The 17,471-nt window shown below is 32.0% G+C and overlaps 1 protein-coding gene across 3 annotated transcripts; it reads left to right on the top strand.

Moving 5' to 3' along the window:
• The first annotated feature begins 4,897 nt into the window (after nt 1-4,897).
• LOC111628422 (trypsin-4-like) lies at nt 4,898-14,116 on the top strand. Of its 3 annotated transcripts, none has more exons than XM_023372200.1 (7): nt 4,898-4,940; nt 5,041-5,123; nt 5,211-5,269; nt 6,909-7,018; nt 9,785-10,041; nt 13,604-13,743; nt 13,836-14,116. In XM_023372200.1, exons 1-7 carry the CDS (start codon nt 4,915-4,917, stop codon nt 14,010-14,012), a joined length of 852 nt encoding a protein of 283 aa, XP_023227968.1. In that variant the 5' UTR covers nt 4,898-4,914; the 3' UTR covers nt 14,013-14,116. The 3 variants fall into 3 exon arrangements, with proteins under 3 accessions (XP_023227968.1, XP_023227976.1, XP_023227984.1); XM_023372208.1 differs by having other exon boundaries at nt 13,604-13,739; nt 13,818-13,999; XM_023372216.1 differs by having other exon boundaries at nt 13,818-13,956.
• Nucleotides 14,117-17,471: the final 3,355 nt, after the last annotated feature.

The following is a 17,471-nucleotide window of genomic DNA, read 5'->3' as shown; positions in this document are numbered from 1 at the left end:
TTTCAATATAATTTTCTTCATTTATTACACTTAAAGCATTTGTGTTGTCATCATCAATTTGTTTTAAATCTACATTTTGTTGTAAAAACTGATGCCTATTTTTAACAGAATTAAGCAATTTTTCAAGCTATGCTGTTTGCAAAACAAGATTTTCTTCTAGATTTTCAATTCCATTTTCTTTATTATCTTGAGATTTTGTTTTGTCTTTTGGTGACTGATATCGTTTTGCCACGTAAGCCAACAATGACGACTCGCTCGTAAATGAGATATTGTGAGCAGCCTCTTCTAGCATTTTAAATTCTGCCAATTCAACAGATTCTTTTTGATGGTATTTCTTTAATTTCTCACAATCTCTGATAAAAAAAATCCTGCTGTGTAATTTCTATTAAATCCATTTGTTTAAGTGGGAAATATTCTTGATGATCCAATGAAGTATTTGAATCGCTTTGATCTCCGTGCGAAGTTACAGTGTCATGTTTTTAGATCACTGTCGACGGAAAATCATTTTTCTTAACTTCTTTCTTCAGTTTTAATTTACCAATTAATTGCTTTGGTGGTTTCTTTACTAATTTTGGAGGCATCTTAATATTATATTTCTTCAAACCACTTCCCTTTTTTAGGAATGGCTTTTTTATCGGTTTAGACTTTCTTCCAGTGGGAATATCCCTGTCCTTTGATAGCTGTTTTTCAAGTAATTCTTCAAAAGATGTTTCGTCTGAATATTCCGATCGAATGGGTCTATCGTCGTCATCAATACATACGACCGATTCTGCTTCCTTCTGTACAAATTGACTTTCTTTTGATTTATAAGCATTTTTAACTCTAGTTACAGATATTGGCATAGGATTATTCTGAGCATTTATGGTGTTTATAGTATTTACATTGGCACTACCATCATTCATCTGCTTTTTTCTTCCATATAGCATCAATATGTTCTTGTTGTTCATGCAGTTTCTGCCACTGAAGTTTTTGTATGGAACGTAAACGTTCCTGCTGCTCTTCCTGCCATTTCTTCAACTTATTAAATCTTTCTAATAAATGGTTGTGAATGTGCACTGCTTCTAAAGCCTTTAACGGTTGAGGTTCGGCAGAATCCATTACTTCCATTTCTCATCATCTAGGTCATTTTTCAAATCGTTTAGTTCATTATAAGGTTCTAAATATATTTATATACACCTGTATCCTCAACTTGTAGATCTCGGTGGTATTCTATAAACAAACACTTCTTGTTTAACTAGCAAAACCCTTTCGTACTCTATATTGTGTTGTCAACTCCGAAAGACGATAATTGTGTGCATAATTATGTCTAGATTCAGACAGCAGTCATCCGATTGTTGGGAGCAGCGTCGAGCTGGCAGATATACGGACACTCCCGCCGAAGTGGCCCATCTCCAAGTAAAGGAAACTGTGCTCAAAAGAAGATCTTAAAATGACTTTTGGACGAATCCTTTTCTTTCTCCCTTTTTAGTTAGAACATGTTCTAACTAAAAAAAAAGAAAAGAAAAATTGTTCGATCAGAAACGGATTGAATAGTCAACCCTTGTGTACGTCACTACTAACATTTGGCAACACTAGAATTATGCGAATCACATATCTATCGTCATGAGTCTGGCAAATTTATAGTAAAAATATTTTCTATATTTTGGTTTAATAAAGCATTAAAATAGGTACCTAATTATTATTTTTTACCTACTAATTTATTTACTTACGTATTACATATTTTATTAAATAATTTATTATTAGTTCGTTTAATTGGGGCATCTGCTTAATTGGACCAAAATAGATTATTTCCAATGTGTCCCAGGAAAGCGAAATTTACTCTATTTACGTTTTGCTTTTTTGGATCAAATTCCAGTAGTATAAAAGTAAGAAACGTTAGTAAAAAGAAATATCACAGAAATAAACGATACAACCGTATTTTCTGACGTCTGATTGCCGTAATGTCTACATTTTTTTAAAGAAATAAAATTCTATCACATTAAATGAGCAGTGATTGCGTTTTTTAGCTTAGAGCTAAACAAAATGCGCCGAATCATTTCTATCACTCACTAATAAATCGTACAATTGCGCAATCCATTTTAAACTAATGGCGGTGCAAAATGTTTTTCACTAAGTCCGTTTTGTTTTTTTCCCCATATTACTTTCAGATCTTCCAAACATTGTTCAGATGAATTGTATCTGTTACATACATAGCCAATTATTCATTATTGATCATATAATCAAACCTTCCTTGACTTTTTCAAAATTCACTATTAACTTTAAACATGCTAGATAATAGGAAAAGTATCAAGAACATCGAAAGAAAAATTATTTAATTGGGTAATTCAAGCATCCACACACTTGTGTAAATAAAAAATAACAACATAATTTTTATTATCACCGTAAATAATAAGAAATCCATACATCTCTATGACTACAACTTAACAATCGGATCGATATTCTTTGAGAAACTTGATTCGTATCAAATAGTAACCAATCATACTTTTCTTACTAATATTTTTATCAAACTTCAAGCTTTAAAAATAAACTTTAACTTTATATTTCTTTAAAAGAAAATATACTCCAAAATGTATAAGATCGATAATACTGCTAGTACAGAATCGAATGCTTTGATATCGAAATTATTCACCTTCTGCACCTCATCCTATTGTATAAGAAATCTTTCCTGATAAACAGCTTTCGATTTGTTTCGGTGGATGTACAAATGAAAGCTTCAAAAGACTTAATATAATAACAAACTAATCAATTTTTTTCACTACCATTGCTTCAGCTGCCAGTTGTGAAAGAAATTTGTGAAAATAAATTAAGCAAGACGTATCAAAGAGCTACAATGAGCGAAGAAAGAGTAACTATAGTAATATAGCAATAGTTGTTTTGATAACATAATATTCGATTCTAATATTGTACGAAGTATTACCATTTTTTCCATTCCTACTGTACTGTACAATGTCAAAAAGGCAGAAGAAAAAACCGTTGTGTTGAAGATAGCCTGTGTATGTTTTCAAAAAAGTATGGCTGCTGCAGCTTTTATAAACTGAATTATAGCGTCTTCACATCAGAAAAGAAAGTTGCAATAGGTGATATTTTTAAAAACCGAAATACTGAAGATTTTTCACGCACCATTTGCATAAAATCCAAAGCTGGGAGTAATTTTAGTAAGTGAAAGATGTGGAAAATAAATTGAATTATGTGGAAAGAAATAAAAAATCGAGCATTCATCTTGCTGAGGTTAAGACATACACGAGGAAAATGGTAGGATGTTACAATCGCTAACAGAAATTTCACAACACCATAAAGCATGAGTGGAAGAAAATATCTGTAAGAAATCTAATTCTCAAATGTTTAATATACTGTTTGATAACATTGTATTAAATATTAGCATTTGAAATTAATGCCTAAATTCATTTCGTGCAACAAATTCTTGCACATTTGACCGAATATGCAACCATACCAGAGAGTTGGTGTAGTAGATATAATACGTTCGAATTAGTTGCCTGCCTCAGCTTCGTACTTGAATTACAAACAATGGGTGGAGTGAAAAGATCGTCTTTCCATATATTATTTGCTGATGAAAGTATAGATATTTCTGCAAAAAAAGAAACGTTTGTATTTTAGATTTTGCTAGAAAATGAAATTTCTTACAAGACTGTGTTTGTTGGTATTTTAAAACTAATGGCATGTGACTATAACTATTGCTGAACAGATAAATAACTTTACTGGATCATAATCATGATCATCAAAGAATGGTGATTATATCATATGATGCATCAATTATACTTGTATGGAATAATGCAGCGATTCTCAAAGTAATACAAGGTCTGTTTAAGTAACGTTACCGGTATGTTGTGTAGACAGAGGAGTTAAGATTAGACTACGCATTGAAGAAAATGCTACTCATGCATGATATAAAAACATTGTTACAATTGTTTCATGTGTTTTCACTAAAAAAATCATTATAATATTCATAATTTATTTTCAAACCTTTCTCATTCGCTTTTTCCTCTCTTCACAGATTTAACTAGTACAAAAACTATATGGCATGAATTTACAGAGAAACTGAAGAAAATGAGTTGTTAACATAATGTTTTTCTTATAAATATAATATATGAAAAATAGCTTTTCAATGTTAAAAATCTGTTTCATAAAAAGAAACGTTTAAAAAAATTAGAGGATGTGTTTTGAATGTATTGTTTCTTGAAATATTTTACACAACCTAGCGCAAAACCAATATTACATTTTATTTAAGGTTTCTGATATATTCTTTTTGTGTCTGTTGTAAAAATCCAGCACCGAGTTACGTAACTTTCGCAGTTGTTAAGAAATTTTATTTAAAAAAATAATTTTTAAATTATTACTGATGCCATTAATCAATAAATTATGTGTGGCGTCATCTGTTATAAAAATTTTTTTATGATCAAATTTCATTATTATAAAAGACAAACTATTGAATTTTGAGGGTAGAGAGGAGTATTACAAAAATTATATGATGATTAAATAATAAAAGGTAAGTGCTGTTTCAGAACCCAAGTGTTTATAAGTATCTTAGTGTTTAAAGGCAAAAGCTACACTATTATATATTTTCGAAAAAATAAATGTTTAACACCTTATCGGTAAAAAGTACGTCCTTTGTTAAACAAGTGTTGTTTTATCAGTTATTAAAAAAGTAGTAATCAAGTCAACGAAATTTTCCAGTAAAGTAGTTCAAATTATTTTGAAATAATTCAAAAATTTAATGATTAGTATGATAAATGTTAACAACTACTAATTGTTTTTAAGTTAGATTAAAATAATAATTAATAATTGTAAATATTGCTTTATAACAATGATTTTATAATAAGCTACTAAAATGTGCTGTATATAAATAAACCCCACTTATAATTTAGTCACATGCTAACATACTATTTGTGTGTCATAATGGCAAAAGGAAAACATTTTCTGAAGTAAGTGCAATAGAAATAAATGGAAAAATTCGTTTAAATGAAAAGTAGATATAAAAAGTGACTTTATTCGTGTTTAATTCTGTGCTAACTTTCTTTATAGAGTTTTAAATAAGCGATTCCTAATTATTTTCGTGTGTGTTTTGATTGTGTTCACGGATGCATATGCACAGAGAAATGAAACAAGTAGTAACAACAACTCAAATATATTTAATTCCTTATTATTATTATTTATTTGTGATAACTAATTTTACTTATTTATATCATATATAGCAATTTCAAAAAGAATGTTTGGTGCTAACCTGGCCAACATTAATGATTATCCGTTTATGGTGAGTTAAGTGTTTCAATAAATGTCAGATTTAAATATATATATCCTTCTTTGCAAGCTGTTTCTTCTTGGTCTCTCGTAAAGTCTTTTTTTCTGCATCTCAAAGTTTAGGATATCATTGGAAATTTTCAACAATAGAAATTTTGAATGAATTTATTTAATACGCTTTATAACGGTAGGTGTCAACCAGTGTTCAACGAAATCGTTAAAAATCTGCCAGAAAATAAAAATCCAATTAAACAATTAACACGATAGATGTTAAGACTTGATTAACATGAAAATGTATTTCTAATGGCCGTATTCTCCATTTCGAATAAGAAATAAATCGCGAGTTCAGTTTAAAATCGATTTTCTTCACGCATTACTTGTTGATTTAATTCATTTGAACCGACAGGTTAGTTCTCAAATTCTAATTTAACGCATGTTTTATTTGAACTCTTCGTAAAACGACGTAAACAAATTCAATTTTTAAGATAAGTTTAAACTTTCACAAATTCAAAAGAAGCAAAAACGCTACGAGTGATAAATAAGTAGTGGATTTACGTAGACGAATACATCACTGCAACATTTCTAGTTTATCCCGTGCTTACTGTTATATTCTGCCTTTGTCTGTATAGCTGTTACTTCACTTGGTTATGTTGTAATACAGTTTTATATTTCACAAGTGATTCTAATAATACTTCTGTCTTGAAGTTAGCATAATTTCTTTCATCATACGAATTTATTCTCTACTAAACTTTAAAATAACGTGTTTAGTTTAGCCACGACGATTCCGCAAATACAACATGAAACACTAGGAAAATTGAAGAATTTGTAATATAGCTCTTCACTTTTATTCCAGAATTTATTAATCGAGCGTTAAAATTGATGGTGAATATGGAAGTAAAGTAATTCTTAATCAAGAGTTACTTGCTCGAATTCTCAGATTATGAAACTTACGATTTGAAACCATCTCGATGAATACAATCGTAAGTGGTAATAAGTGAATTTCCGACGTAATTACCAATTAAGCATTAAAGACGGCTACTAAACACAAAGATTACTGTTTCTCATATTTAAATCCATATTCCTTACCTCTGTTATAGAAGATATTAATTACTTACAATTTCAAGAAATCTCGAAATTGTAAGTAAACTTTACAGTACATTCTATTGCATAGAATTCAAGGCATCAAACTTCCGTACATACGATACGTTAAGCAAAATAACATATCTTTACAACGTGACATTATGGTGGTAAATATTTCTGGTCATGTCGTTTATAAGAAATTCGCGGATAAATTTGAAATATCAAGAAATTTCTATTGTTCTGATTAATTAATCATTCTTTCTGAATTTGCATATGAGTCATTCCAACATGTAAAAATAAATTGTATAATCTCTCATTTCTGCTTGATGTCCAATATGTCCAAGTGTTTTTTTCAAGCCCTGTTTATACAGCAAATGATTAAAAAATTTTTATAGAACAATATGGAGTTTCATAAAAGCTATCAAAATTGTTCTCAATAAAATAATTAATATGAAACAATAAATGAAAATTTGATTTTCTTTGTACACAATAATTAGTCGGCATTGATTGTGGTGGCTGCTATTATTATTTAGATGAAAAACAAAAAAACTAAACAAACTTTTACTTTTCAGGTGGCTATTTTCGAGAAATATTATTGGAATATATCTCCTCCACATTATATAGGATCTTGCACGTTGATAACAAGTAGAACATTACTAGGAGCTGCTCACGTGACGCATAAGTATATTTTTTTAATTCATCATTACGTTATATAACATACAGTATATAATTCTAACAGGCTTATCTTAACACATTTAAATATTTTGCTATATTATACAATAATATCACAATTATTAATCGAGGAAAATAATAAACAATAATTAATAATATTTCCAATAGCTGATATCACTTGTGCCTGGACATTTTAATTATGCTAAAGTGCATAGAATTTGTAGTCGAAGCGGGACATAAATATCTTTTATATTTTATATACTCGTAAATTCAAAGTAAGTCTATTTCTATCATTTACAAGTAATGTGTGAAATATGTTCGAACCGATGTGGTTGGAATATAGTTTAGGCACAACTGGTTAAACCACTTTTTGTGACTTTTAATAGAATTCAAACACATTCGACTTATTTTCATTGCAAAATCATAAAGTTCATTGACATACTGCGTTTTTAAACTGTAGATAAAAACAATTTACAATATCTTAGTAACAATTTTCATATACTGTACATCCCATCAATTTCATATATGTTTTAAATTGATGGAATATTTTTTAAATTTCTAAAATTAAAAACACAGCGAGGCCAATCCTAGGTACTACTTTCGGGACAACAGGACGTTATAAATGACATCGAACAATCTGTTAACACAGTAACAGCTGCTGATTGCAACAGATATTTCACCCGTATGTGAAGAAATATAAGAGAAGCTTTAACATGACAGACATTTATGCGGATGTTTTTTGGAAGTTATATTACAAATAAAAAATAAGACAATTTTTTCTATGTATTAATATTGTTCTTTCTGCAGTAAAAATGTGTGATAACGAATTCGTTATCGATTATTTATGGCCTTTCTTCTTTAAACATTTACATAAATAAATTGCAATTATGATATCCAATTGCAAATGGTCAAGCAGTGTTTCAGAATTGCATGAAATCTAACCGAAAATGCTATATACGAGGGCCGTTCAATAAGTAATGCACAAAATTTTATTTCTCGGCTGCCCTTCATCGAAATTAAACGAAACTTTGCATAACGCATAAAATACGTTATGCAAAGTTATACAACAATTGTTAAAATAACAATTGTTGTACAAAGCTTTCGTTAATTCCGTTAGGTCAGGGGTCGGCAGTTTGTCAAGTGAGAAGAGCCAAATTGTCATGAAAACAGGATAACAAAAGTACCAGAGAGCCGCATATTAATTTAAATGTGCGAAATACGACACACGACAGGCGCCTCTAGTGGCCGTTTTCGGCATAACGGTACACGGTTGGACGGACACGCGTTCAATTGGTTATATATATAGATATGCTTTAAATGCTACCACTCTTATGCGACTCATATTGATCAACGCGAGTGTGGTCATGTGCGGACGGAGAACAAGTCGAAGTTTGTTCGGCGGCTCTATCCCATAAACTCATAAGTTATAAGGCTGCGGTGAAATGAAGTGAGATGAAATTGAAGTTTATGTCCAAAGAGCCGCATGCGGCTCGCGAGCCGCTAATTCCGACCCCTGCGTTAGGTGGTTGTAGCGTAGCTTAGTTTTAAAATAGCAGCTGCACTTGAGACAAGTACAAGCAGAGAGCTGTGATTGAATTTCTTTTTGCGGAGTACGAGACCATTCACAGATGGTTACAACATGTCTATGGGGATGAAGCAGTGGATAGGAGTACTGTCAGTCGTTAGGTTAGCAGAGTCTCAAGGACAGAACAAAGTAAAGCGAGACTCTCAGATCATCCACGCTGGGGATGGCCACACGCTGCTGTGACTCCAGAGACAGTTCAACGCTACAATAGGCTTATTCAAGAGAACAGGCAAGTAACAACCAAGCAACTTGCTGCTCAACTAGGCATCGCTGTGGGTGGGCAGTATCAACACAATTATCCACCGCTTAGGTTATTCAAAGGTTTGTGCCAAGTGGGTCTCTAAGTGCCTAACTGAAAATAAGGAGTAAAGGAGAACCATTTGTGAAGAGTTGCTTGAACATCATGAAGCTGATAAACATTTCTTATTCAAGATTGTCAGAGTAGATGAGACACGGATTCACCCTTTTGAACCTGACACCAAACGACAATCCATGGATTGGCTTCACAAAAATTCCTCTAGAAAGAAAAGGTTCAAATCAGGACCCTCAGCTGGTAAGATTATGGCCACAGTGTTCTGAAATTCTGAAGGTGTGATTCTGATTGACACATTTCCACCCAGTGAAACAATAAACTCAGGGGTTTATATCAACACTTTGAAGAAGTTGAAGAGACGATTTAGGCGTGTTCACCCCCATAAAAATGTTAACTAAATTCTCCTTCAACACGATAACACGAGGTCACACACTAGCCTGCACACATCAAAAGATCACAAATCTTGGATGGACTATCTCTTTACCCCCCTACAGCCCGGATCTTGCATCTTCTGACTTCCATTTGTTTGGCCCCCTAAAAAATGCCATCAGAGGAAAGCAATATGACAACGATGAGAGAATCACAGAAGACATCAGGAAGTGGCTGAGAGAGAGACCGAGTAGTACCGAACTGGCATACATGGTCTGGCATCTAGGTGGCATAAAGCCGTAGATTTAAATGGAGACTATGTGGAATAAGGGTACTTGCAGCCAATTAATTGGGGAATAATGTGGTATATTTGTATTTGCAAAAAAATAAATCTTGAGTAAGAAAAAGACCTATGTGCATTACTTATTGAACATCCTAGAATCATAAAATTTAATCTTGAAGTCCATTTTTTCCCCTCTGTCCTTATTTGTAATTTTCATATATTACAGAATTCCAGTTGGTGCTCTGTTTGGAAGAATAGGAAGTGCTAACATGTATACGGGAAAAATAATACAGTTTTCAAAGATAATTGAACATCCAGAATTTGATGAAGAGAAAATGAGAAATGATATTGCTCTGATAATATTAGAAAATGATATTGCTGACTTATGTCTAACTCAACCAGAACCGGTACCGATCGCTATACCACTTCAAGATAAAACGCTTTATTCAAAAACTGCAATTGCCGTCGGATGGGGCGACGTTGGTAAGTACAACAACCATTGAACATAATATTTTGAATCGCGAAAACCCAACGGTCTCTCAAGAATGCAACTGAGATGGGAGTGTCAATTGGCAGAATGATATAAGTTGTTCGTATGCAAACAAACAAATGTTCATTTCTTTGTGTGCATATGAAATGCGAAAATTGGGCAATCTGCCGGAGGGAATGCCTCCTCGAGGTGACATTCTATTGAAATGTGTTCAGTATTTAGGCGTTAGGTGAACGCAGAAAAAATCTCGTGGCCAGTCTGCTGGTGATGTGCGAACTCACGACTATCAGTGTTAGTAAACTTATCCACTCGACCGCTTCCGGACGAAATATTGGTAACAATGGATAAGTAGAAATTGTAGTCCTTTAAGAAAAACAGAGTTCCAATAATCAGGCCCTAGCCCCTATGCATTCGTAATAAAAACTAAATTTACACAAAATTATTTAATGGCAAATTTTAAAATATTTTAAATGTTACGAAATGTTACAGATAGATATACTAAAAGTTCCTTTCATGGTAAAATAATTTAATATTCACATAACGTTCTAAAAGCGTCTACAAAACTTATAAACAAATAAAAATTATTTGTTTAAGAATAAAGTAACAAAGTGACAAACACAATACAAAATCATAAAGAAATTACAAAAACAACAATTTCATCAGATTTTCAATCAGTATTTTGATAATTTGGATTAACAGATAAATGATACGAATATCGTCCAATATCCACCGAACTAAAATTTCAATCTTTCTGACTTTTCTCATCTGCAAAACTTTAATTGCAATTGAAGCAGCAACAGGAAAAATTAACTAGTTAAAGATAAATCATCTCGCACATTAAATTTCATACATTTTTAATTTACTGAAAGAACTTACTGTTGATGATATCTTGACAAAATGAAACAAGATACTAAGTAATAAGATACCCATTTTCAAACCAAATGTAATTTTACTTGAAATATCTTCGTATAAATGGCCAGTAAGCTTTCTTTTTATCAAACCATTACATTTAAGATTTTGAAAACTAACATTTCTGTCAAATGATTTAAACCACTGAACACTGATATTTAGTTGTATGTTTGCTTCTGAACAACGGGATAGTTGAGTGGAAGTTTTCGGGTTTTTTCACGTGTCTAACATGTAAATAACAGCCACTATTCAATACACGAACTGCCAGGAGGCATTTCACTTGGCAATCTCACTTGGCATATAATCAATTTTTGGCTTATCACAGTGCAGTCGATGATTTCCTTTCATATCATTAGATTAGTATTAGATCATTAGATAAAATCGAAAATGTGATTTTTTTCTTTGTGTAAAAATCTTATTTTTATTTTGATCTATGTGAGCATTGATGCAATCATGAACACCAAGTCATTATAGTTTGACATATTAACTTTTGTAATGTAAACATGTAGGAAAACAAAAACAATTCCATATTAATTAAGGTTCAATATGAAACAAAATAATAAAACACAAACGCTATTTCCTAATTCGGTTGATGTCTAACTTCTATAAATTTATGAAAGCATTCAGACATTCAAATTTGCAATTTTATAATTGTATAAATTAAATATACCTCCAGTATTTCAGTCCACCGTTAATGTTAATTAATTTCAATAAATTGTTTTCTAGTTAATCTAATCGTCCTCCAATATGAAACACGCCATTCACAGGTTTCCGCCAACTCAACTAGTACCAAATCCTAATTATGCATTATAAAGTTAACTATAAATTCCCGTGCTTATCCTAGACCAAAAATATTACACAATTGGAATCCCTCCACAATATGTTGATTTTGTGACAGAAAGTGTAGTCTTTATTTTAAATTCATACAAAAATCCTTAAGTATATAACCAATGCACGAACTGAAATTAAAATATAAATACGTTGTTATACATAATAATGAAATACTCTTAGAATTGTCTGACTCCCAGATTACCTACTTTACTTTAATATTGGCTTTAATCGACGTTTAGCTTTTTTCGTGTAATTTGCATATATTATCAATTTAGTCATCCTTATAAACGATAATTCTCACAATTATGAATATTATTACCCTATCTTGTAATTAAGAACATATAATTTCAATATCCAATTTATTGCTCTAAGAATAAATACGAAAATTTTGTTTCGACTATCCAACGTTTCAGTAAATTTCACTAATTCTTCTGAAATTCAATAAAATAGGATTTCAGACGAATTACTGACTTTTAAGATATCTTCTAAACGAATTTAATCCATTTGTATTTACATTTTTTTGTATGTAGAAATTCTATACAGTACTTTAACTGTGTTTTTTATTCAGATAAGAAACTACGAACTAAAAATCTAACATTATTTTTCGAAAAACATTCAATTACCGTATTTATTCGCATATAAGACAAGGTTTTTATTCATATTTCACTGCTTCAAAAACCTAGTCGTCCTATACGCGTGAGCGAAAAGTTTTTAACGTTTTTTCAATAATTTTTGTAAACTGTGTATTCGTGTTTTTACCGGATTCTCACCTACTGGTGTTTGAATACAAAAGTAATTTATCTGGATCGTTTGAAATGTTTTTCTGTATTGTCAGAAGTAAAGATGAATATCAATAGGAAAAGCAAAGCTTTTGAATTGAATTCCAAAATTACACGGGAGCGCAATATAAGTTTTACTGTATTTCATGTCCATGTGAAAACAGATACTCTTAAGTGTAATCGATGAAGAGTGAATTCAACTGTTAAAAATTGGCAAAAAAAGTTCCCGATTGTCCAGCTATACGTGAACAAATTATGTCGTTGATTTTACAAGATTTTTCCTTAATTTTAAAGTTTAAAACGCCAGTAATTTTTGCTGGACAATGTGTGCATTTACAAGAATTTGATATTTTATTTGTGATTAAACAAAATAAAATCAGGTTTGTATTAATAAATCTAATTTTCTTTATTTTGATCTTTAAAGTCGCACCTCGTCCTATGTGTTAGGTTTTCTTATATTCGATTAAATACGGAATCTGAAAATAGACCATCTTTTCATGTGATGAACAAATGACTGGTATAAATGGCATTGCTAGACTATTAAAAGAAATCACATATTTCCTTTATTTAACTTAATAACTTTCCTAAAATAATTCTGTAAAATACATTGTTTAAAAGTCAGCTCAGCTGGAGATCGTTTAATTAATAAAATGATATCCTTAATTTATTTGATTGTCATGTTATTTTTCAGGATAGTCGTTTAAAAAAGTTCACTTTGTTCAATGTCAGATATTGGTGATAGGCGTGCTGTTAGTGCGCCTTCGATCTTTCTCATCAATATTGAGGATACTTCTTAATATATTGTCACTTTCATCAATACAGTAAATACTTATAATTTGAAACTGTATATGTATATATTATCATGATATGTCGAAAGATGCTAGAAATCATTCTGTTACTTACTTCATAAATTAGTATAATGCCTATAATTTGAATGTAGTTTATATGTAGTGTATATAATTTTAGATAATTTTAGTAACATAGTAATATAATCTTATCATGAGTTAACTGTTTTAATAATATATTTTAAATTTAGAACTAAAGTACTCAGACTATGAATACTGTCTTAGAGCTGCAGAATTAGATATAATCGATGCATCAACGATGATTGTTAACGGTGTACCAAATGATGATTCCAGAATTATTGCAGCCAAAGAAGGAGTTGCTCTCATGTATGTAAGTATATACACATGAAACATCCATAGAATGAAAATGTACAATATTTATATTAAAAATATTTTCTATAAAAGTGAACATTTTGAACTTAGGGTGATTCAGGAGGTCCTCTAATATATAAAAATGATGCTGGGAAAAAGATTCAAATTGGAGTTACATCTGGAAGCAAGTTGACTCTTGGTGATCAAAATATGTTTCAGTCAGTAGGCTACTTTAGACAATTTATAGAATTGAACGTTGTGGAAAAATTGGATTTTGTGCCGTTATAAATTATATATAATTGTTTGAAAGTTATAATTTTTACAAATTCTATGCTATTTCTGAGAAACTGCATTAATAAAATAAAAATCAAATGTTGTAAGAAAAATATTTAATACAATCAGTAATATATTTGGATGAATAATCATTTAATTTGTATTAGATAATTTATATATATAAATTATGAATAAATTTAAGTTGAAAATAAAAACTTTTGATGATTGCTGTCGTTTAACTCAAAACAAAAATTTTAATAAAAAATACAGTAGATACCCCTATAAAACCGTTTCCTATAGTTATGATTCCTATAAAAATTGTGGCAGTATCCGTAAACAACGGTAAAAATAACTCCTATAATACGTAAAACGTCATCGGGCAACCGAACTACTTTTCCGCCGTCCGTAGCGCCACGCTACGGACGTTTAGGCGGATAAATTGAGTTTAGTATCGTCTGTTCATATAATTAATATATAAATTAGGTACTGTACATATAATTATATATTAATTATATATAAATTAGGTACTGTATATATAATTATATATTAACTTAATTTATTGTAACTTTATTATAATTAAATATATATTTTTCGCCGTCTAGCGTCACGCTACGGCGAGTTAGGCGACCTATCGTCTGTCCAGTACTGTAATTTTATACATTTCTTGTGAAAGAAACATTTCTTATTTAACGGCCATAAAAATTATTTATATTAAGGATGTCTCCAAAGGTCAACGAAGTTTTCGCAGAAAAATAATATCAGAAATCGCGGCCGCGGTTTGATGCGCTGTTCCGCGACGAAACCAAGCTTTAGCAACGGGCGTAGTCGAACGGTACACACTCGGTAAGCAATCCTACAATTTTTTGTTTATAACGTAGTTTATACGGATTATTTTTAAAAAAATATACGTATTTTGGAAATGTTGAGTCGAATTAGTCTAGAATCGATTAATTTTATGAAAGAAAACCTTTCAAACAGCCGTAGTCTGTAAACTATGATTCCTACAAAATTGATTCATAAAGAACGGAACGTATCTACCGTCTTATAGGGGGATCTACTGTACATGGATAGCAAGTCTTGTACAATCTGGCAACTTTTCTGCATGGTAGATGCAATCATGTTGAATGCTTGCATATGCATTCTCACAGACGTAAGAAACAGACAAGATCTGGCATGACAAACTAATAATAATAATAATAAAGTAGAAGGAAAGGCTGTCTGCTTTTGCAAACTTAGCCCATTACGAAGAGAAAGAAGTGAAAAAAAGATTGAAGGAAGGGTTCTAAAGGGAGAAGTATAAAGGAAAAGGGAGAAAGTAACGCTGAAAAAAGTTATTAGGACCTCAGAGTGCTGCATCAGAAATTATTAATAACTAAAATTACAAAAGTTGACAAGACCGTTATACAGTATTAACAATTACAAGGAATGGTCCGGTTACAGTAAAATGCAAAACCCATTAGTTATGGGTAGGTATAAACTAACCTTGAACACTGCAATGTCACAATAACGTTATGAACAGATTACAATTTTAACACGCAGAGAGAATGAAAATATTAGCTTACTATGATAAAATAATACAGATTACATGGTACGTGAGGACCCGATACATATAAATGGGAATTTTTTTTGTTTTTTTTAAACTAGAATCTAAAACTAAACTAATACTAGACAACTAAACTATGTACAGAAGAATTCTACATGGCTTTTCTGGCATGACAGACTGCAGTAAACAAGTGCTGAGCAGATGAGTGACACGGTATCCACAGAACACTCGGGTACAGTACTATCACATGTGAAGATCAGCAGGCCTATATGAAAATCGAATTATGTTATGTTACAACCAGACATTCACATAGCATTAGTAGAGGTGTGTGGAAGTGATACCATCAATCGAAGCACAATGTCATGCTCGGCAGACCATTTTCATCATGGCCACCGAAGCATCTCGATTGACCAAAAACTGTGACTGATGAAGCAACTGTGGCTCATGTTTCAGAACTGCTTGGAGAAGACGTCGCACATGAAGCAACAAAATTGCTGCAGAAGTAAGAATATCACATTTTCTGGCACATCAAATCTTCACACTCAACTTCAAAAAACCGGTGATCTCTGCAAGGTGGGTGCCACATCAACACACATCAGAACAGAAACATTCGTCACTTGGAAACTTCGATGGACTTGGAAATTCAATGTCTTGGGGTCAAAGTTCATCGAATGCATTACTGACATTGGCAAGTACTGGGATAGGGACTTTGAGCCAGAACTGAGATCGAAAAGCAGCAAATAGCTAGTGGAAGGTTCACCTCGATTGAAAAAGTTTTGCAGGTCTCAGTTGAAATTGGAGCAGAAGCAGAAGCAGAATTACACCCTACCACCATGAGGGTGTCATCTTTACAAAGTTAATTCCAGTGAGCACAACTGTCACCAGAAAGGTTTACCGAAAGTTCCTACAAAGTGTTTGGCAGAAAATGCACAAGCACGTCCTGCAACGTTGTGTGTTCATTCTACACGAGGATGCGTGACAGCATATTGCAATGAACGTGACTGAACAGAGTTAGTGTTCATCTTTCATAGTGTGAAGACATGTCTTTGCTGTGCTCCTAAATTTTGTAGCATACTAATCTTAAATCTAGACCTAGCTGCCTGTAGTAGAGTATAGGAATTTAAGGCTAAAGTAGGCACAATTCAAGCTCTGAATGATGGGGTTAACAAACTCTCTTCAGTGAACACAAAAGTCAAAGTAACCATATCCCTACATGCAATCCTTCACGAGACATAGCCCTGTAAAAAATTGCCTATGTCATTTTCTATAACTTGACACCGCATGGAAAAGGGGTCCTGAAAAATTCATGGGCAGAATCTTGAAAAGTCAGGGAATGCCTACCATAAAAAAATGCATGCTCCACTTTCATAGCTCTCTGGTCGCACGCCTCTCCACTTTGCCTTCAGTGCCACTGCCATCTACCCCTTTCATACAGTCTGCATGTCTTGCCTCCCACCAGAATTTGTCTGAAGTTGCCATTTGTTGCCTGTAAATACATCTATTTATTATTATTACCTTACCTGGGCTAAGACTCAAACACCAGTTCTTGCTGGTGGCAGCCACCTCTCTCTGCACCAACCCACCATGTCGCTGTGATATAAACACTTCAGGTTGGTTGGTTAGTGTTTTATGAAGCAAGAGCCACATAAGCCAAGCTACGCCATGCCAAATAGTCAATCTGTCCAACTTAATATATATATATATATATATTAAGTGTATATATATATATATTATTATATATAATATATATAAATTATATACAGTCGACCCCCCTATAAGATCATAGATACGTTCCATTCTTTAGGAATCCGATTTCTTACGAGTCCTTCCAATCACAGCCCGACACGTGTGAAGTTTACGGACTACGGCTGATTGAAAGGTTTTCTTCCATAAAATTAATCGATTCTAGACTAATCCGACTCAACATTTCC

Source organism: Centruroides sculpturatus, unplaced genomic scaffold (assembly GCF_000671375.1).
Source record: "Centruroides sculpturatus isolate CEXI.00-Female unplaced genomic scaffold, Cexi_2.0 scaffold65, whole genome shotgun sequence".
NCBI classification, from domain to species: domain Eukaryota; kingdom Metazoa; phylum Arthropoda; class Arachnida; order Scorpiones; family Buthidae; genus Centruroides; species Centruroides sculpturatus.
This window is presented reverse-complemented; position numbering and strand designations above follow the sequence as displayed.

Excerpts from the sequence above, each read along its gene's own strand:
- LOC111628422 (XM_023372200.1), top strand. The coding sequence starts at position 4,915 with ATGGCAAAAGGAAAACATTTTCTGAA. Across the intron at positions 4,941-5,040 it reads AAAGGAAAACATTTTCTGAA|AGTTTTAAATAAGCGATTCC; the intron begins GTAAGTGCAATA and ends CTTTCTTTATAG. Across the intron at positions 5,270-6,908 it reads TTAATGATTATCCGTTTATG|GTGGCTATTTTCGAGAAATA; the intron begins GTGAGTTAAGTG and ends TTTACTTTTCAG.